We start from the raw sequence: 20,383 nt of genomic DNA on the forward strand, positions 1-20,383 counted from the left end.
GACACGGTTTTCTTCCCAACACACCGCACTGCCTCACGCGCTAAGTCACTTCAGTCATGTCCGACTCTTTGCCACCCATGGACCTGCAGCCCACCAGGCTCCTCTGTCCCTGGGATTCTCCAGGCAAGAATATGGAGGAGCATTGCCATGCCCTCCTCCAGGGGGTCTTCCCGACCCAGGGATGGAACCCATGTCTCCTGCGGCTCCTGAACTGCAGGTGGATTCTCTACCACTGAGCCACTGGGGAAGCCCTGGCCTCCAAGGACAGCCTGAAGCATTACTGTTCATCCCAAAGGCCTCTCATCCTCTAGAAGGGAAACTGACTTGCCCAGCTCCTGCCCTGACCGGCAGCAGAGCAAGGATAACGTGTCTGCTACGTCCCGTCTCAGGGCTCTCTGCTTTGGGGCTGGGACTCAATGGCCTGGGGGAAGACCACAACCAAAGGTGAGTCTGTTGGGACCCCCAGAGTGGCTGGTGGCTGGAGGCGCTGCCAGGTTAGTTGACCTGAGTTCCATCTTTAAAACGAAGACAGACAATAGAAATGGGACATTTTATTGATTTATATCCCCTCCACCAAAATGCTCCACAGCCAATCACAACAGTTGCCAATCACTGAGGATTTTGCTTGTGTTCACTTGCTAAAATCTAGGACAAGGTTGTTAAAGTCCATAGAATCAAGTTTTGGGCTGCAGAGAGACCTAAGGGTACAATTTAAATTTACACATTGGGGTCTCTCCTTGAATGCACAGACAAACAAGCCAACCCTGCTAGGAACTATGTGTTGTTCTTCTGCTATGGAATCAGAGCCTGTGCTGAGAATCTGAGGAGCTCAAAGACAAATCTGACATAGTTACAACAGAAAAGCAGAGTTAAGAAATATGCTGTGCTGCTGGGAATCAACATGTTAACATGTTTCTGGCTTTCTCTCATCTCCACATCTTCATAAACTCTGCAAATGTGAATACAGAGGAAAGTATGGTTTGAGTCAGTCAGTCGGTAGAAGAAGTAAAACCTGAAATGACAGTCAGCAGGTACTTCACACATGCTGATGCTCAGCACTGATATCAACTGCTGTGCAACCCCCATGGGTGGTGGGTGTAACCTGTACAGTGTGCCCTGCACGGCTACCACCGCTGCCCAGATGGGGAGACCCAGGCTTGGGGAGCTGGGCTAAGCGGCCCCAAAGCCACAGCTAACAGGTGAAGAGATGCAAAGTCAGGCCGGCCCGACCCAAAGCCCTCTGCTCTCGTCACCGCCCAGTGGCACTGAGGCACCCACAGGGGAATCCCACCTCGGCCCTGCCCTCAAGTAGTCTACCAGCCATGCAAGATCAGTCATCGCTCAGACATCACCTACAGGAGTGCAGCAAGGACTGGAGGACCATCTCCTCTACCAGGGGCCACTCCTCAAAGGGGCCAGAGACATAACCAAGGCAGGGACTGAGCCCACAGTGAAATGTCACAACCAGCAGCTACTTGCTGGGGGAGCGTCATGAGCCAGAGGAAAAGCCAAAGGGGTTCAATGTGTGCTCTCTTCTCGAGGGCCCCTAAGGGAAGCCATGGGATTCAGAGCCTGGGGGGCTGGGACCTGGGGCAGGGGCCATGCATAAGTTGTCCAGAGGCTGTTCCCATGTGTGGGGGGGGCCACAGTCCTTAGAAGTTGGAGATGCAGGAGGAGACCTGCCTAGTCAGGCCAGCCGGGAACAAAGCAGGACTGATGCTAACTGTCCAATTCATCTCAACTCTGAAATCAGCCTGGGTCCTGGTGCATGGTCAGTCTCAATACGTGTTTCTTCAATATTACCAAAATTTACCTTTTTGCAAACAGCATTTACTTTGTTCCAAATGGGTTTCCCAGGTGGTACTAGTGGTAAAGAACCTGCGTGCCCATTCAGGAGACATAAAAAGAAGTAGGTTCGATCCTTGGGTCAGAAAGATCCCCTGGAGAAGGAAATGGCAACTCACTCCAGTATTCTTGCCTGGAGAATTCCCTGGACAAAGGAGGCTGGAGGGCCACAGGGTCACAAAGAGTCGGACACAACTGAAGTGACTTAGCATGCATGCATTGTTCAAAATAGGCCTTCATTATACACTATTCCTCAAGTAGTCACCATTCTTTTAAAAGAGGTTCAATTTGACATTTATCAGCAGTTGAAAGTTCAGCAAACTAATAGTAAAATTTAAAAAAAAATACAAACTAACATTGACCGAGTCATGACCATCTCTGATTGAGAAGAAGAGAACTTATCCTCCAAAATAAAGTGGAGATTTACGTTTGATGATGTTCTTCAGAGTGACATGCTGCCCCTGCTGCTGCTGCTGCTGCTGAGTCGCCTCAGTCGTGTCCGACTCTGTGCGACCCCATAGACGGCAGCCCACCAGGCTCCCCCGTCCCTGGGGTTCTCCAGGCAAGAACACTGGAGTGGGTTGCCATTTCCTCCTCCAATGCAGGAGAGTGAAAAGTGAAAGTGAAGTCGCTCAGTCGTGCCGACTCTCAGCGACCCCATGGACTGCAGCCTACAGGCTCCTCCGTCCATGGGATTCTCCAGACTAGAGTACTGGAGTGAGGAGCCATTGCCTTCTCCGCAAAATGACATGAACGATAGCAAAATGATAAACACAACTAAAAAGGTCCTATGGGGGAGAGGGGTGGTTAAATAAAGCATCAAGGAATAACATGGAACATGAAAAAAGCGGTTTCAAAGAATATTAATGATGTGGGGAAATGTTAATGATGTAATACTAAACACAAAGAAAGAGGACTTAAAACCATAGAGATAGCAGGACTCCTCTTTAGTAAAACACATACGTTATACGGGAAGATAAAAAGGAAAACAAGCCAACATGTTCACGGTCAATTGGCAGAGACCTGGTGGATTTTTCTCCTTTTCGTTTCTTGGAGTTTCTGCGTTTTCAGTAAGGACAAATATGTGGAGGGCCGGGGCCTAGGACCCCCATCCTCCCCTGGGTTCGCTCCTTCGGTCTTTCAGGAAGTCCTCACCGAACAATGCCTGCCATGGACTTCTCTTTCAGGACAAGGCACTGAGGTGCCCGGTGGGCCAGTGGCCGGCTAAGGAAGGAACTGAGGAGCTGACCAAGGGCAGTGAAGGCTCCAAGATGGCGCCACCACGGCCCCGACTTGAGGAGCCGGGAGCCCGCGAGAGACGGCCTCTCTCGCAGGCCCTGGGAGACCCGAGAAGTCAAGGAGAGGGATTCTGTCCTCAGAAGATACCACTTTCTGCTCCCTTTTAACTTCACCGCCCTGGAATTTTCCCATCTCTGCGAAACCATGAGAAAAGGGGAAGGGAGAGGAGTGAGTTAGACATGGACATTCTATCTCTCTCACTCAGCAGGGCCCTCTGCACTGCAGTGACCACCTGGGATCCCACTGCTTCCTGACTGGACCCCTTGGGCCTCCCTAGTCCAGTCCCATCTCCTCTGTCTCTCCAGAGAACTTTCTGAGGCCCCCACGTGTTCACCATCCATCCCCTGCAGCAGCTTCCCGCGGCAAACACTCCAGGCTGGCTCCAGGCTCCGTCTGCGCGTGGTCTCCCCAGGAAGCCCGCACTGCAGGCGCCAAACCTCCCATCATGGCACAAGTCAGACAGGAATCAGGGAGACCAAGGCATTCCTTGAATATCCCTGAAACAGCCCTCGAGGCCCACTCCTCCTGGTTTCACGTCCACAGCCCTGAAGAGCCCATAAAACTACAGCTTAATAGAGCGATTGCAGGAATGAGCGCAACTAACACCTACGTTCAGAGGGGTGTGCACACGATTTTTGTGCTTGTTGCTGTTTTGTTATTTATTTTTGGCTGCACTGGGCCTTCACTGTGGTGTGCAGGCTCAGCAATCATGGTGCATGGGGCTCAGCTGCCCCACAGCACATGGGATCTTAGTTCCCCGACCAAGGATGGAACCCATGTCCCCTGAGTTGGAAGGCGGATTCTTAACTGCTAGACCACCAGGGAAGTCCCCCATGATTTGTTTTGAGGTTAACTCTCAAATCCCCAGTGGGAACTGGGGTTGGGTGGCTAACTCGAACACGTTCCTAACCCCCTACAGGAACTACTCTGTTTTGAAGAGGAAGCCTCTATAGGACCTTAACACATAAAATGCCTCTTAAAGGGAGGATTCACAGGATCAGTTCTCAACTCAGTCCACTGGTTAAATGCGGGTACAACATGACCACTGTGTATCTGCAGCTCCTCCTCCAAGGGGGAAGAGACCCAGGATGTTATTCTCCTGCCTGTATCCTCCCACCAGCCTCTCACTCCCCATGGAAGAGCCAACTCAAACACCACCTCCTCTGCAGATCCACCCCTTCCCAAACAAGCCTACGGGCACCCGCAGCACTTTGCCTAGACTTTCAGTCACGCGTCTCACGGTAACTGAACCTTAGTTACCTGTTTACGTGTCTGTTTCGTCTGCTAAGTTACAAGTTCCAGAGGGCGGCCCCAGCCTGACGTTCCCACGCCCCGCACGGGGCTCGGCACACGGCAGACCTCAGCCCGTGCCGGGTGGAGGGAGGGAGGGTGGCACAGTGCAGATGAACGCCACAAGGCACACCGTGGGTGCTCACTGGGCCTCGCTCACCCCTCGTCCTCGGCACAGGCAACCAGCCGTCCTTGGCCCAGCAGGCCCGACCTGGGCTGGACCATGAATTCCCCACCCCACTGGGGACCAGGGATGGTCGTGTATGGAACTGACCAGGACACTGGCTGGCCGGGCAGCGGCCACGGCACTCTGAAAACACAAAGCCCTGCCCGGTTCTGAGCTCTTGCTACTGTGTGCCAACACCAGCCAGGTGGCTGCTTGTTCTGTCTGCAGAGCAGATAATATTTTAATTGCTTCTATCTTTATCACTTCAAGAAGTACAACATAAAGAAAAGTAAAAACAATCAAGGCTATGTTTAGCCCTTGTGTTTTCCCCCTTTGCTCAGGGAACAGAAGGCGATTTGCTGGGTCAGGTCACCAAACAAAAGAAACAGGAATAGAAGCTAATTTTTAATGGCAAGCCGCCCTGAGTGCTGGGCACACTGTCACGTTGTACAGAAGGCCGCGGTCAGGCTCCAAGGAGAGGATGCCGGACGCCCCCGCCCCCCCATTCAACACCGTCTCTGCACAAACAACCATAACTCTTTCAACAGAGACGATGGCCGTGGCCACGGGGAGTCCGCTGAGCCGGAGGACTTGGTGTGGTGGGAAGGCTGTGGACCTGGGTTCGAGCCCCAGCTCTGCAAGTGACTTCACCTCTCCGAGTCTCAGTTTCTTCATCTATAGAATGAGGGGACTGATGGTAACCTCTGCACAGAGCTACCCTGAGAAGCGAACCGTCGCCTCGCACAGGGCCTGCGAGCACAGGACGGGCTCACGAGCCAGCAGCGTGACTGTGACGACAACACTGGAAGAGACCCGGGGAGCTGAGCCCCGGCCCTCCTGCGTGGGGTGTGTCTGGAACGGGGACTTGGGTGTTCTCAAAGAGGGGTTTCGGGAGCACCAGAGGGGTATCTGCTGGGGATGTTAAAATGCAGATTCCTAGGCCCAGTCCCTGCTGTGATACACGTATCTCTCGGGGCAGGACCCTGCCTTTTAATAAACTCCTCAGGTTATTTTCACGTGAAGTGGTTGAGAAGAACTGTTTGAGGCTGCACAGGGGCCTGGGTGTCTTCCAAACACCTCCATGGAGGCCCAGTCAGACCATCCAACCGCACCAGGAGGCTTCTGCAGGGTGGACCACGCCGGTCTCTATAAGGCTGCGTTCAGAACATCACTGAACGCTGGCTGTGTTTGGGGCAACAACAGAAAGAATTATGGAAAAGGATGACTTTGCCCTTAGAGTACGTTGAGGTCCCCTTTTCACAGGATGGGGGTGGGGACCCCAAGTTGCACAGCATGTTCTGGATGGAGAGCCAGTGGGAAAGGCCTGAGAGGCCAACTGTTCACGTAACGGGACTAGTGGGAGGCCCCCCACCCTTCCAAGACACGCCATGGCCTGTGGCTTCTCAGGGAAGGTCCGAGCACCAAGCCCACAGAGGACACACTACGGGCCAAGGACAGTGGCCCTGACCACTTACGTTCTTGGTGGCCCCATGACTTGCAACCCTCAGGGGCAGCTCAGGTTTCTCCATCTCCCTGCTGGGCCGGTCTTCACAAGTTTGAGGTTTATACACGGGAGTGGGTGTGTGGGTGTGTGTGCAGGATACACACGCCCGGGGCTTTTTCGACAGAGGGTGGGGGCCAACCACGCAAACACACAAATCACACAAGCCATCTAGCTCCCTCACAGACGGACTTGACCAGATGACCTCCAAGGGACCTTCCCAAGCTGAGGCTCCACGACTGAGCCTTAAGTTTCTAGGAAGCACAGAAGCTGACGGCCGTACCTGGGGGACAGGAGCTCAGACCCACCCCGCAACGCGCGCACACACACTCACAGGCTTTGGTCTGGAGAGCCCTTGACTGGGAAGGGCAGAGACTGCTGGGTGCACGGATCTCCAAGCTCAGAGAAAGAAAACACCCAGAGGAACGCAAATAGCATGTGACTGCAAATGTTCTCGTTTCCATTTCTGCCCTTAAACTTGGGAGGGAAATTCCCAGGGGGCCCAGATTCTTAGTGGACTACAAGCCTTCATATTATGTTCACAAGACAGCCGTGGATATCACCGTGCCGTGTTTAGAGGCAGCTCTGTGGTGACATAACCACAAGAGAACGTGGTTTCTAGGTGAGGCACCTGAAGCACAGACCCGAGATACAGAGGCTCTCGCAGCCGCCCGGGCCCAGCGAGCCGGCCTCAGTCAGGGGCCGCTGACTCATTCTCGGATTTCACACCTGTCTGCTTGTGCTGACACCAGCCTCCCTTCCCCTGCCCTGGGGGCTGGGGCTGTGTTAACCTGGCCTCCGGGATGCAAGGACTCTCTGCCTGATCTGGGGCGGAACCCTTTCTGTGGGGAACTCAAAGAGAACTGAGGTGTCCTTCCGGAGCCTGCTTTATTACATGGGTCTTATGAAAAGCACACAGGCGGAAACACACACACACAGGACAATGGTATGAGCTAGCCCACAACAGCATCGTGTGCTTTTAAATGAACTCAGGAGCCCCTGGCCCACAGGAGCACCTCTTTCCCTGAAGCACCAACAGAGCTGGGCCAGGAAGAAAAGGCTCCTGGGCTTTGCCTGCCCAAGCCTCAGCCTCTGGCGATGCCCCGTCTCAGCTGCAATAAATCAGAGAATGTCCGTGCATCTTAGGTTCAGAGACAACACAAGATGCCAAGCACCTCAGCCCAGGGCCCGAGGACGAGGGGCCAGGATGGCTGGAGACAAGGCTCCCCTGGCCCCACCCAGGGAAGGCTGGCTGGAAGGGCGCTGGGGAGACGTCTGACAGGCTGGTGGGTACAGGGGGTTCCTAAGGTCATGCCGTCACCAGTCAGGTGAGGGTGGCCCGTGGCAGCAGCCACTGCTTGTGGGGGTCTTTCTCTTACAGAAAGAGGCCCCATGGGATTCCCCAGGCAGTGAAGAGGTGTAAACCCCTCCAGACCGGGCACTGGGAGCGTGGGCTGGTCTTCCATCTGTAGGAGGAAGCATGGGCTGGGGCCCTGTGACAGCCCTTCCTGCCCTGAACGGACCTCCTGCTGCACCCCAACCTCCAGAAATCTGTAGGGAAAAGCTGGTATTCACATGGCGGGATGACCCCTGGGCGGTCCAGTGGTTGAGACTCTGCGCTTCCCCTGCAGGGGCCACAGAGCTCCATTCCTGCTCGGGGAACCGAGATCCCACACATTCTGCACAGCGTGGGCCAAAAATGAAACAAACAGAAAGGGACAAGGGCCACGAAAACTCTGAAGCCACAGAGTGGTCCGTTCCATCCATCACCTTCAGATTCCCACCCTGGCTGCGTGTTTGCACAGGGCATGGGCCAGGGGCAGCGGCCAGCGACTCAACTCTAAACCCACGGGCGCAGCAAGGCTGGGCACCATGACACACACCAGGAAACTGGCCACTGCGAGAGCTTCTCAGGAAACTGTCACTATAGCCGCATTAACTGTTAATTAGCTAACCCCTGCCCCGCCCCCAGTGGGATCCTTGCTGAAGCTGAGGGAAAGCCTCAGTGCATACCCCAAGCACAGCTCTGATCCCACAGGGCAGCAGAGCGCTCCCCCACGTGACGGGAGGGGAGACCAACTCCAGGACAGGATGGCCTCGCGTCTCACCTAGGGACACGCCGCTCGCCAACAGCGGTCTGCAGTCCCAAGGCTGCGGTCCCACGGCAGGGCCAGGTACCTCCTAACGACCGTCTCTCCACATGGAAGCGGCCTGGTGAGGTACCACGCGGAGGCGGGGGGTGCCCACGGCCAGTCTGGCAGCTGCTGTCCCCCGCCCTGGCACCTCTGGGGCTCCCTCGCCCCTCCCCACCATGTCAGGCCAGCCTGGGTGAGAAGGCAGCCCAGAAGGCTCCCTTTTCAACCGTCAGTGGCCATCACATGCCAACTACACTTTGCACCCATGTCCCATCCTGTACCTTATACCAGAAAGGCTGTCTGAAACCAGTAAGTGGCGAAAGGAAAAACTGAAGGCACTCTGCATGGACAAACCTTACACCGTTTTAGAGATGGGCAAACCACACCACTGACTACAATAAATAAAAGTAGTCATTAAAAGCTAAGTTTTTAAAAATCAAGCATACGCACTCTTTATGGATTTTTGTACTAGCCTATTTTGGCTAATAGTCAGTTCTTACAGGAGGCCTCGGGTCCAAGGATGGTGCGCAGTGTGGCTATCTTGGAGAGACTAAAATAGCGGCAGAGACCAGAAATTCTGGCTTCGTTATCACTGCGGCTCATTTCGTTTCAGTCGTGTGTTCATTTGCTCTTGGAAACCTGAAATGCTCAACCTCCGAATGCTGGCTTTTTCCCTGCTTGGTGCAATCACAGCCCACTTTCAGCGACAAATGGTGGGAGGGTGAAAAGACCAAAAGCTCCCCCATCTCAAAGTGCACTCTTCCTCCTGCACGGCTCAGCACAGCCGACTGGGGTACCCCGGAGAAACTAATATGGGGGTGCCCCCAGGAGCAAGCCTTTTGTGTACAGAGCAGACTTTAACAGCTGAGTAATTAAACATGGAAAGTAAGGGCTTATAATTAAAATGCTGACAAACCTGAACCACAGTGGCACAAGGAGGGCTGCTGTAATATTTTTACAATTCCTTTTTATACATAATGTATGATCCTTCTGCTCAAGTTTCCTCTATGTTCCTTGCCTGTGAGATAATTTACATTAATAAATAATTTATTACCATAACTCCCAAAGTAATTATGGGTTTCCAATTTTTTTTTTTTTTCTTTTTTAAGCATCTGAATTGTTTTGTCCTCCATCCACGGACTTGTATTTACACGCCTTCTCCTAGTGGCCTTTCAGAAGTAACTGGTGTTGTGCACGTGTTTGCTCACGTTGTTTGATTTCCTGGTCTCCTGCTCACCCGAGGGCTAAGGAGAAAGGAGTGGGCAGAGTCCAGTGTCCTTCCAACATGGAACTTGTTCAAGGGGGCGCAAGGAGACGAGCCCAGGGTGGTGAACGGAGGCCCCTCTCACCCACTTGTCCTGTTTCACCGAAAGAGAGCTGACCCATCCACATGTGACCCTGGGTCAGCATGAAGAAGCACCTCCCAGGGCAAATGGTGGAGGAGCCATGGGGAGGGAGCCATGGGCCGAGGACTCCCTGGTGGCTGCCCCCACCCCAGCCTGGCTTGGGGAGATCCTCTTGGGCACAGCCAGGCCCCCATGTGCACTCACAAGCAATCACAGCCAGGAACGGGGCCGGCTCGCCTGTCGGGCCAGCTGACCAGTGGGTGGGCCACACCCCTGAAGCTGCCACCTGACCAAGGTTTCCTGTGTCAGGAACACAATTCCCTGGGCAGACACGGCTCTCCCCAGAGAAGCTGTTTGCAGAGGCAGCTCCGGTTCAGCCCAGGAGGCGTGCTGAGGATGGTCTGGGAGATGAGGAGAGAAACCTAGAGGCACGGCATCGCCTCTGCTATAGAAGGAGCCCTGTGGTGCCCAGGCTGGCCGGGCACTCAGCCCTGGCAGGGCAGGCCGGCCATGGCCTGGTTCCCCTTCACCCCGCTTCTCCCTTCCACAGTCACGCTGCCTTTGTCTCCCCATTCCCACGCTGGAAAAGGACAAAACTACTTCTTTGTATCAAGCTTCCAAACTTGGAGGGAGGGACCTGAAGGGAGGGCCCTGCAATCCAGCTCATGATAACTGAGTGCAAAGTATTTAAAAGCAAAACACTGTTGCAAGTGCTGATGATATTAGTAACACATTTTATCTCAGTAGGTGCAGGGGAGGCTGAGCTCCCCGGCAAGGGCGGCTTCTCCAGAGGAAGCCAATGGGCCCTTCCCACCCGAATACACTTGCCTGGGTTTTCTTTAGAACACTCACAAAACCCCCCAGCTCACCCCGGTGTTCAGTGAGGACCCCTGAACTGGGGCTTGAGAGGGAAATGCCCTGAGTCCCAAGTCCACGCTGTCCCCAGCTCTCATGGGAGAATGCCACTAATCAGGGCCAGAACCAGAGTCCTCTGTCTCGGGACACAGGCAGGGGGTTTGGTGATTATAATGCTGTGAGGTTTCCTCTTTGCTGAGGGCCACGCCCCCACCCCCCCGCCAGGGGTCCTCTTCTTTCCTCGGAAAACCAGGTACTGCGAGATCAAGTCTCGCAGCTGCTGCTCAGGCATGTCACAGGGCACGGCCGCATGTTGAGTCCCGGGCCGGAGCCTCCGTAAGCACACAGCCTAGGAAGGGCCTCGGACCCCCGACACCCAGCTCAGCAAAAGCGGGGAAGGGACGGAGGTGGGGTGCGAGCCGGCACCTCCTGGGTGCTGCTGTCTCCTTAAATCCCACAGACCCCATGAGGTGCAGGACGCAGAGAGTGGGACCCAGGAGGACAGCGCTGAGGGCCCCCTTCACAGGGATCCAGGGGAAACCCATGCGCCCTGGCCTTGCTCCTCCACTGGACAGAAGCCCCCTCGAGGGCAGGGACTAACTTGCTGGCACGGAGCAGATACTCAATAAACACCGACCAGAACAAGGCACTAAATCGAACTGGGGCCGACCTTTCTAAAAATAGTAGTGCGTGCTATCAGGTGGGTCAGGGTCTCCCGAATCAAGGAAGGGCTGAGGACGACAGAAAGATGAAGAGATGGGAGAGAGACAGAGAGAGGTCACGGAAGGGGCGGCGGGGGTGACTGCACAGACTCCACGGTCCTCCACTGCCTGGAAGGGCCCTGGTACTGGCTGGCAGAGCAGCAGGGCACAGACCTCGTAGAGGCCAAGAGCCCATGGGCCAGGGAGCCCTTCCTGAGGGGCTGCCCTGCGCACCAGAGCCCCAAGGGGCAGCAGCACAGTCGTCCTGGAGCCCCGGGTCCTGCCAGCAGAAGGCAGACTGCTGGGCTCGGCGGGCTCAGACAGACTCTGCTGGGACTCTGGGAAGAGACCTCCCCTGCTCGCCTCTGCCTTGCTCCCCGGGCCTGAGCGCCTTCCCCACAAGGGTGACTGGCACCTGCACCACCACCCTAACACCCACCAAGGAAACCAAGGTGGCCCCTGGGGGCGTGGAGGCCTCTCGCAGGAGCAGGATTCTGTCTAAGTTCAGCCTTCTCCACCAGTCACTCAGGCTGCGCCAAGCTTCTTCCGAGAGTCTCGGAAACCTCATAGCAAGGCAGGTGCTGTCCCAACACCCATTTCACAGATGAGGAAACTGAGGCTTGGAAAAGGTAAACAGTTCAGGGACTGTGTGAGGGCCAGCACCGCCATCATGAACCCTCGAGAGCTCCAACTTATTGCGATACGTTCACAGCAATGGCCGAGGAAGCCTGAAAGTTAGGGTCTTGAAATAGAGACCAAGGGTTCCACCATCTGGGTCACCAGTCTGGCCCAATTCTGAGCTACCTGGGGCAGGGCAGCTGGGCAGAGGGGTGGGTATGCCCAGGAGCCCCGCTCACTCCCCTTCCCGGACACGACAGAGGAAGATGGCCCAGCTGCAGCCTGACTGTGGGTCTGGCCCAGGAAGAGGGCGAGGAGGCGGGCTTCTGGGCCACGTGGATGGGGCGCAGAGGGTTTGCTGAGAGCCGTTAACCACAACCAAGGTGTGCAGCCAAGCCTCCTGTGGGGACAGGCCTCAGAAGTGTGTCACACGGGTAACCAAGGCCAGGTGAGCTCCCTGGTTCCATTTCCCCGGGGGCAAGCACCAAGGAGGCCGCCTGGGGCTCCCACACAGCTGCGGCTTGAGAGTGAGAAGCAGTCGCCCCCCCAGCCCCGGGGTCCAGCTCTGCCCACTGAGGGGCCTTGGAGCACCACCCCAGATGGGAGTGGAGCGCTCCTGCCTGCTGCCTGGAGCAGCTGTGGAGTCCAAGGGGACCCTGCACCTCAGATGCCCGGCACGGCTCACTGTGACACGTGATGAGGACCCCCCAGGACCACCCCCACATTCCACCTATGGGAACTGAGCCTGCAGAAGAAAACGCTGTGCCCAGAGGGAAAAGGGCCAAGACAAAAGGCCATGAACACTGAACACAGTCCTGGGGAGGCAAACCTGAAACCCCAAAGAGGGGACCTGCCACGGAAGCCCGAATTACAGGAACTCATCAGGAGCCGTGTCCCAGAAGTGGGCAGGAGTCCAGGGTAGAGGGGTCAACAAGAAACAGCCCAATCATCAGGAGCAGAGAGGAATTGATACAGTCATCCTCTCAGCCCCCTTACAGAAAATGGTAATTAGCACTCGCATGGGAACAGGGCACTGGGGCAACCTTTCTGGAAAGCACGTCAGAAACACAAAGAAAGAGCCTTAGAAGCGAAAATGTGCCTGCCCTCCAGCCTCTCTGTTCCACTCCTGGGAACCACCCAAAGGAATAATCCGAAAGGCAGAGCGAGATTCAGACACTGAGTCACCATCAATCACCAGAGCAGAACAGTCCTACCCAACAACCGAGGAACAAGTTACCTCCTCAAAGACAATGTTATAGACTCACTACAGCACACGGGATGGGCAGTTTTCACGCTGCAGGGAAATGATGGGTCATTATTAGTATGCAAAAAAAAAGCAAATACAAAAGTTTTAATAAATAATTTTGCATAATCATATGATCATCATGGTCTTGGCTATGTAAAAACTGCAAAGGACAGAAGCTACACCAAAATATTAACAGTAGTTATAACTGGGTCCTAGGGCTGTGTGAGATTGTTACTTTGTACTTTACACTAACGGTGCATTTTTCTGAATTAAAAAAAAAAAAAAGAAATGAATGTGGTGACTTTAATGATCAGACACAAACTCGCAGTGTCACTGCCGGAAATCACGTCTGTAAACCACGCACCCAGCCCCTCACTCAGCCCCTGTAGCCCCTGCCCTGCTCTGGCACCACTGAGCCCGAGACAGTCCCCACAACACAGAAGACAGTCCCCACGGCCGCTCCTCATGCCTGCGTCCAGAAAGGGCTTCCAGCGTCTCCCCCTGGGGCACTCGGGCCATGGGGGAAGGCGCTCACGGAGGACTGTTCACAGCCACCTGGTTACTCACCCGTGATTCCACAAGAGAAAAGTGTCGGTCCGTGACTCATCTTCTTTGGCGTGTGCTGCAAACAACCAGAAAAGCTATCACTCTTCAAGTCATAAGAAGCCCATCTGCACATGACCCTGCACTGATTCCCTTGCTAAGTCACAATTAGTGGTGGTGTGGGGGGGCAGTGGAAAACATCAGGTCAGGGATAGGAGGGAAAAAAAAAAGTACTAAAAGAGACATCTGCCCATAATTAGGTCTGCGCTCTTGTCGGGAGCCGTGGGTGAGCTACGGAGTCCATCAAGTTAACGGGCTTTAAAAACACACAAGGGAGCCCCGTGACTCCTGACACTAGGGGACTCGTCCACGTGAGTGATGCGGAGTCACGGTGCGAGAGGGGCTGGAGAGCAGCCTCCCCACAGCCTGCGGCGGGGAGGAGGGCAGGGGGCCGCTTCCTGTCCCTGGGGACAGGACGAGCCTCCAGCAAAGGGCAGAGGCCCACCTGCCATCCCCCAGCCCTCCCTCCTGGAAGCAAGGAGAACGGCTCCCCCGTCTCTGTGAAGAAGCTCAAGAGGGTGGCCCTGGCTCAGAAGCTGTTTTGCAGCCAGGAACACCCCCCCGCCCGCCAAGACACCCTCAAGAAATGAAACAGAAACTCAGGGGTTGCGTCTGCTCTCAACACACAGCAATGGCTCCTGAAGTCCCTGGTGCCACATTTCTACAGGGGTTTCCCTGTCCCCTGTAAACACTGCACATCTCCCCTCTCACCCCATACCTCGCCTCACTGTGGTCACGGGGTGAAAGGTCGGGGGGGCCCAGAAGAACCCCGCATCCAGGCACTCGCTCCACGGCGCTGTGGCAACCTGAGCCTGGAACGTTCCGGGTCTTCGTGCGCTAGCCGAGACCCAGGTCAAGAGGCCGGTTCTGACCCCTGATGAGGCGACCATCCATGCCCATCGGGGCCCCAGGAAGAAGGGTCTCACTCGTCCCTTTCTTCACTCATTCATGCTTCCACTCGCTCAACAAACATGTACCAGCGACTAGTCACATGCAGGCTTGTGCTGCGGTGGAGCGCGCGACGGTGAAAGCAGCTCTTGGCTCCGGAGGGGTCAGCGTTCACAGAGGGCTCTCACTCTGAACGGAGCCCCAAGTGACAGGGATGCGCGCCTGGCTGTTGGTCCCAGGAGCAGGGAGGCAGAAAGGCAGGCCCTGGCTCTTTTCACGCCTGGACAGGGAGGGTGCGGCCACGGAGGAACACCTGCCCCCCCCAGATAAGAAGGGAGCTGGCGTCTGGCAGGGGCTCCCCACCCCTGTCCTCAGTTTGCCCGAGCCAGGGACCTTTGCCCTCCGTCAGCAATGTGTTCGCTGATCAGGTTATTAAGGGTCCATCCTAACCAGCCTGGAACACAGAGGTGAAGGATGTGGTCTCGGCCCCAAGGAAGTTCACGTTTTTCTAGAGGTCACACAACCAGTCCAGACAGAGAGTGGGACTGGAGGCAGCCAGACCAGGCCACGGGCGCTGGGAGCTGGAGGTCAGGGTGGGCTTCCTGGGGGAAACGGAGGTGGTCCTGAAGGAACTTACGGGGTCGGGGGTGCAAAGGGAGGCTGGGCTGTCCTCCTCCAGTCCCCCACCTTGGACTGAAGACAATCCTTATGTTTTCAGGATAGGTCTCCCTCCGGGGAAATACCTGGAAAAAGTAAAGATGTGCTGCCTCTGCCTCCCGCTCAGCTCACCCGAGGTACTGCGTGGAAAGGGGGTGTGACAGACACTCAGAGCCCTGCCTCTGGGCAGCGTGGCCTGTGGAAGCCAGGCCCTACGTCCAGGGAAGGTCTCGGGGAGAGAGAAGCTGGCCTGGTTGAGGCCACAGGCCTGGCCGGCCGAGGGAGATGGCCCCCAACGCTGCAGGAGTCTTTATAGCACGGAGCCAACACCCACTGGGAACCACAGCCCCACCCCACCTCAGCGTATCCCCGTGCCGGGCAGGGATGGGGGCCCTAACGCAGGCTGGAGGCCCACAGAAACCCAAAGCAGGGCAGGCCAGGGAGAGTTGGAGGGCACAAGGAGGCAGGAGCCGCGTGTGACCGTCCTGGTACACACAGGGGCCACCAGGGGCCTGGGTTTACAGATGCGGCGGGAGACACACTGACTGAGGACCGCCCGGGGCCCGCTGCCCACTGACCGACCTCATGCTCAGCAGGCGTGTTTCAGGCAGAGTGCCCCTCCCCCGGGAATGTGGCCTGCGAGCGGGCACCAGAGAGGCTGGGGTCTGGGCCCACAGAGAGGAGCCACTGGGTTAGCACGCAGGCTGACCTGCCCTGGCCCTCGAAATTCAGTCATTCAGTCACTCACCCAGCGAGGACCTGCTAGCCAGGTTGGGGGGCCCACACACGAGTGATACGACTGCTTCTGGCTCCCCACGCTGCCCGGCTCGACCCCCACCGTCGTCCACCAAGGGACCAGATGAGCCCCTGACCTGGTCCTGGGTTGGCCCTGCACCGTCCATACTCCAAGCAGACCCAGGGGGCCCAGCCCATGTGGCCGCCCCGTTCACAACAACCTGGATAAAACCCGGCTGTGCCCCACCCCCGCCGCCCACCTGGCACCCGTGAGCCAAGCCCGCATCCACCCCGGCCTCACTCACGCCACTCGGGGATGGTCCAGCTTGCCGCCGCCCCAGGCCTTTGGCTCTGCAGCTGGTTCCTGTCACGGGGCCCCCCTGGCGGCCTTTCCCAGCCGAAAGGCGCCTGCCCACCCGTGCTCTTCTCCACGGGACCTTGCTGAAAGCTGCCCCCCTCCAACACATGCGCATCGGTTTGCTTTGTTTCTGGGCTCAGACTCCACTCGCCCCTGAGATCTAGCCTCCCTGAGGCCGCGGTCCAGTCCACAGCATCCCCCGCCCAGGGTGGGCACCCCGGGGCTTCTCTGCCGCCCCGCCACTGCAGCCCACGGTCAGCACGAGCCTGCCCTTGCTACCACATGCCTGGTGAACGCAGGGCCAACAGAAAAGGACTCTCCCTGGAAGCAACCCGCTGCCCTCCCAAATCACTGGCCTCCTGCCAAGTCGCAACTCGGCGGGGGAGGGGGACAGCATTAGCTAGATAAAGTCAGAGGCAACCCCCCGACCCTGGGCCGCCTGGCACCCCCTCACACAGACAGCCTCTGACTCTGCGCCCGGGATGCAGGGGGATCGGCCATCACATACGTGGAGAGCTGACAAGAAGGGACACTTTCTCCGTGTCCCATCCTGGCACAACCCCCACCGCCGCTCACCACCGTGCTGAGTGTGAAACTGCACGGCAGGCGGTGCACGCCCTTCTTTTGCTAACAACAGCCCAATTTTGCACTAGGGCTCCTCCCCTCCCCACTGGGCAGTGTCTTGGTAGGATGTCACCCCCACCCCAACCCCCTGCACTGCACAGGGTAGGCCTGGCTGACCGGACATGCCTGCCCTGGGGCTCTGACCCCCGGACCAAAGGGGTGCTGGGCCGGTCCACCAACGGGGAGCCCCCGCCTGCCGCCACAGTCCTCCCAGAGGGCCTGTCCCTGCCCTTCCCGGGGACTTCAGTCCCCAGCTCTTCTCCCAAGTCTCTCTCAATCATGCCAGTGGATTCTCTTCCGGTGTGTGTACCAGCGGGAGGTGGCCCTGAGGAACCCTGGCCGATTTCATGGGGGTCTTCAAGAAGGCTAACGGGGGAAGTAGGCTTGGCCACTTGAAGGGATATGACGCAACCGCTCAAAGCGGCGTTTGGGCAGAGGATTCCAGTACCGTGAGGAAGCGTACTGTCGGTGAAAACTGCTTCACTCAAAAGATAAAAGGAAACTGGCCGAGATGTGTAGAGGGCAATGGAGTTTCCCCACCCTCCTGTCCCACCTGAAAATGCAGCTTTTCCCTCTTCCTTTCCTTCCTTCTCTGTGTGATGCTCGTTTCAAACTGGTTTGTGTGTGGAGACAAACCCCATCCAAGTAGCAGCAGAGAAACGGTGACTAACAGGTAACAACTTTAAGGTCAGAAAAGGGCTAAGAGAGTCATGAGCTAACTACTTCCCCCTGGGGCTTCTGCCTCCTGTTGGGGGAAAGAAAGGAAAAAGATCAGGGTCCCCAACTCGCTTTCTAAGCCCCGTCCACAAGGTTGGGCTGGCAGCAGGCAGGCCAGGACATCGCATAACCCATGGCTTCCCAGGGCCCCGTGCACACGCCGGCCTCTGGCCACACTCCCTGGGCCCAGCACCGAGGGTTCCCCCTGGACTCCAGGTTGTCCAGGGCCGGTCTATCCCCACTGCTTTGTGCTGTTCTGCAGCCAGCCTCCCCAACCCCTCGAAGCCCTCTGCACCCGTTGTGCGAAGGCTGATGAGCCCATCGCTCTGTGGACAACGATGTGGTGAGGCCCAACCGGCCCCCCGGGGGCGGGGGGAAGCTCTCACCATCTGAGGTTTCAGAAGATACTCGGGGTTTGCACACGAGCGCAAACGCGGGGCCCTGGCTGTGTCCCCAGGACGACGAGTGCTGCTCCCGGGGCTCGAAGCCTTTGTTCCTGAGCCCCACCCCACCCCCTACCAGGGCACAGCCTGGTGTCTGGGAGACTCCTTGCATCAGCAGAGAAGGCTTGGAACTACATCTTCCATAGGAATGACAGAAGTCTGAGACCAAACGGAGGTTCCAGGGGCCGTCTGTCTGACTGAAAAGCCCTGACTTAAATAGGACACAATTCAGGTCATCATTTAATGAGGAGCCAGCTCAGACAGAAAATGGCCGAGCTCCTCTCTGGCCATCACCACACATCTTTGCGGCTTCCTTCTGCAGACTAGGGCAATGACGTCACCCTTCCTTCTGCTGCTGCTGCTGCTGCCTTGGGGCGACGCAGACGGGCCCACGCTCACGCGTTGCGGGGGTAACAAGGGCGGTGCTCCAGCCTCCAGAAGGGAACAGGGTGAGACCCTGGGTGACGGAAAGCGGGAGGCTAAGGCAGGACAAGAAGAGAAGCTGAGAAGGAAGAGGCGCCCTGGGGTGGAGGCTGAGGGACGCAGGTTGGGCGCCCTGGCTTCCCAGGCTGCAGGTCAGCCATGGGGGTGGGGGGTGGTCTCTGCTGCCCCAGGATAGTGGGGGTGCAGACTGGGATGGCCTCGGGCTCTGCGCGCTTCGGGATTCCAGCCTGGGATCCTGGCTGGGGCCGCATTGGGCCGGATGCTGACTCCAGGTGAGCAGGACGGGGGAAGAGCCTGAGTGCCCAGAGAAGCTCACATGGCCCCTGAACTCTCCTGCTGGGCAAGGCCCTCGGCGTCCTCCTCTGACAAGCGTGGAAGCAAGGACCTGCTCCAAACATTGAGTGTCTGCTGTGGCCGGAAATACCTCCAGGCTGAGGAGAGTGAGGTGGCCCAGAGCACCCCTCCAGCCTCTGTCCACCCTCCAACGCCACCACTCCCCAGCCCTGTCCTCCAAGGAGCAGGGCACCCTAAGCTCCCTCCGGTCTCCAGACTCCAGAAAAGGGGGCCGGGAGGCTTGCCCGGAGAGGAGGGACCACGGGCCCTCGGCAGGAACGTGGGCGGGCGGGAAGGAGCTCGGGGAACGTTGGCCCCGAGGTCAGATGTCTGGGCGGCCTTCCAGCGGCAGCAGCTAATGTTAGCACACTCGGAGGAAGGGCCACTCACGGGGGAAAGGAAGGCGACTGGACAAAGTGGGGGAAAGGGGAACCGAGTCATTGCGCCGCCCCCCACCCCCAGGGGAGGGGGGAGGCGAGACCGGGGCTCTCAGCCCCTTTTCTGTCTTCTCACCTCCCTGGGGAGTAGGGCGGTCACGCTGTCACCAGTGTTTTAGTTTATAGAAAAAAGGAGAACTAGGAAACCATGTCAGGGACCCTCTAAGCAAACAGGTCGGGGCCTGGCTGCAGCAGGGGCGGTGCCCAAGCCTCTCCTCTCCCGCTGCCTCCAAGCCCCCAGGGGACGTTCACCTGCAGGTTTTTTAGGCTCTGACCTCACTGCAGGGCCTCTCGCTTCCCTAATTCTGAAGCTGCCTGGGGGTGATTCACCATTCCCTTTTTTTTCCATCTGAAACCCCAACTTCTGGTATCTTCTTAGTCTGATTAGAAAACAAAAGAGGAAAGCTCTTCCCTCTTTCCTGTCATTATCTTGATGGTATTTACCCAGGACGATGCGACTAGTTTAGGAAGTCAGAGCTAAACCCCCATCTTCCTCTCGCCCTGGCTGGCTGTGCAGAGCGGATTCTAATCAGCTGATCTCACGTTCTGGGGCTGTCATCACTTGGCTGGTCTTATCTGGGGGGGTCTTTCTTTGGTGTTTATGGCCCGAGCTTCTTCCCAAGGAAGTCCAGGCCGGTGGCAGCTCAGGAGTCAGGCGGCGGGGGGCGGGGGATGGTGTGAAGGCCTTGGTGGTGGACGGGGCCTGCACCTGAAGCCTGCGTCCTGCTCGTCTGTGCCCCCCTGCCCCTGGACCCCCTGTTTCCTGTTGGTCGGGGAGGTGGAGGCCAGACGAGCCCCCACCCCGCAGCAGGGCACCCTGGGGGGCCCCCCGCAGGCCCTGGCCCCCTCGCCTTCACTGTGCCTCCACCCCACTGTGAGGGCAGAAACCAGCCAGGCCCGTGATGCACCCACAGGCTGACACAGGAGAGGCCCCTCTCCAAAAGCAACTGCCGGGCCCCCTTCAGTGGCCATTTGCTCCCCTTGGCTTGTCGCTCCTTTTTCTTTTTCTGAGAAGTTTTTTTTTCCTTCCCTGGCTGGGGCTGGGAGACCGCCCACCTCCTTGGCAGGGGCTCGGGCCCTGTCTCTTGGAAGAGCGGCCCAGCTGACCACAGGCCCATGGGCCCCGGAACCAGCTCCACAGC

General features: G+C 57.3%; 1 protein-coding gene across 4 annotated transcripts in view; it reads right to left on the reverse strand.

Annotated features, from left to right (window-relative positions):
- The window catches only part of FAM53B (family with sequence similarity 53 member B), a 126,655-nt gene that overhangs the window by 56,651 nt on the left and 49,621 nt on the right, over window positions 1-20,383 (reverse strand). For 3 of the 4 annotated variants that reach the window (XM_088842412.1, XM_055424433.2, XM_088842411.1), the window contains exon 3: window positions 13,570-13,624. In XM_088842412.1, coding sequence (XP_088698538.1) covers window positions 13,570-13,624 — 55 coding nt within the window. Of the gene's footprint in view, window positions 1-13,569; window positions 13,625-15,130; window positions 15,237-20,383 lie in introns of all 4 variants that reach the window. The other variant, XM_088842413.1, reaches the window with a different exon arrangement.

Source organism: Moschus berezovskii, chromosome 12, assembly GCF_049115385.1.
Source record: "Moschus berezovskii isolate FMDL1 chromosome 12, NW_MosBer_1.0, whole genome shotgun sequence".
In the NCBI taxonomy this organism is placed as follows: Eukaryota; Metazoa; Chordata; class Mammalia; order Artiodactyla; family Moschidae; genus Moschus; species Moschus berezovskii.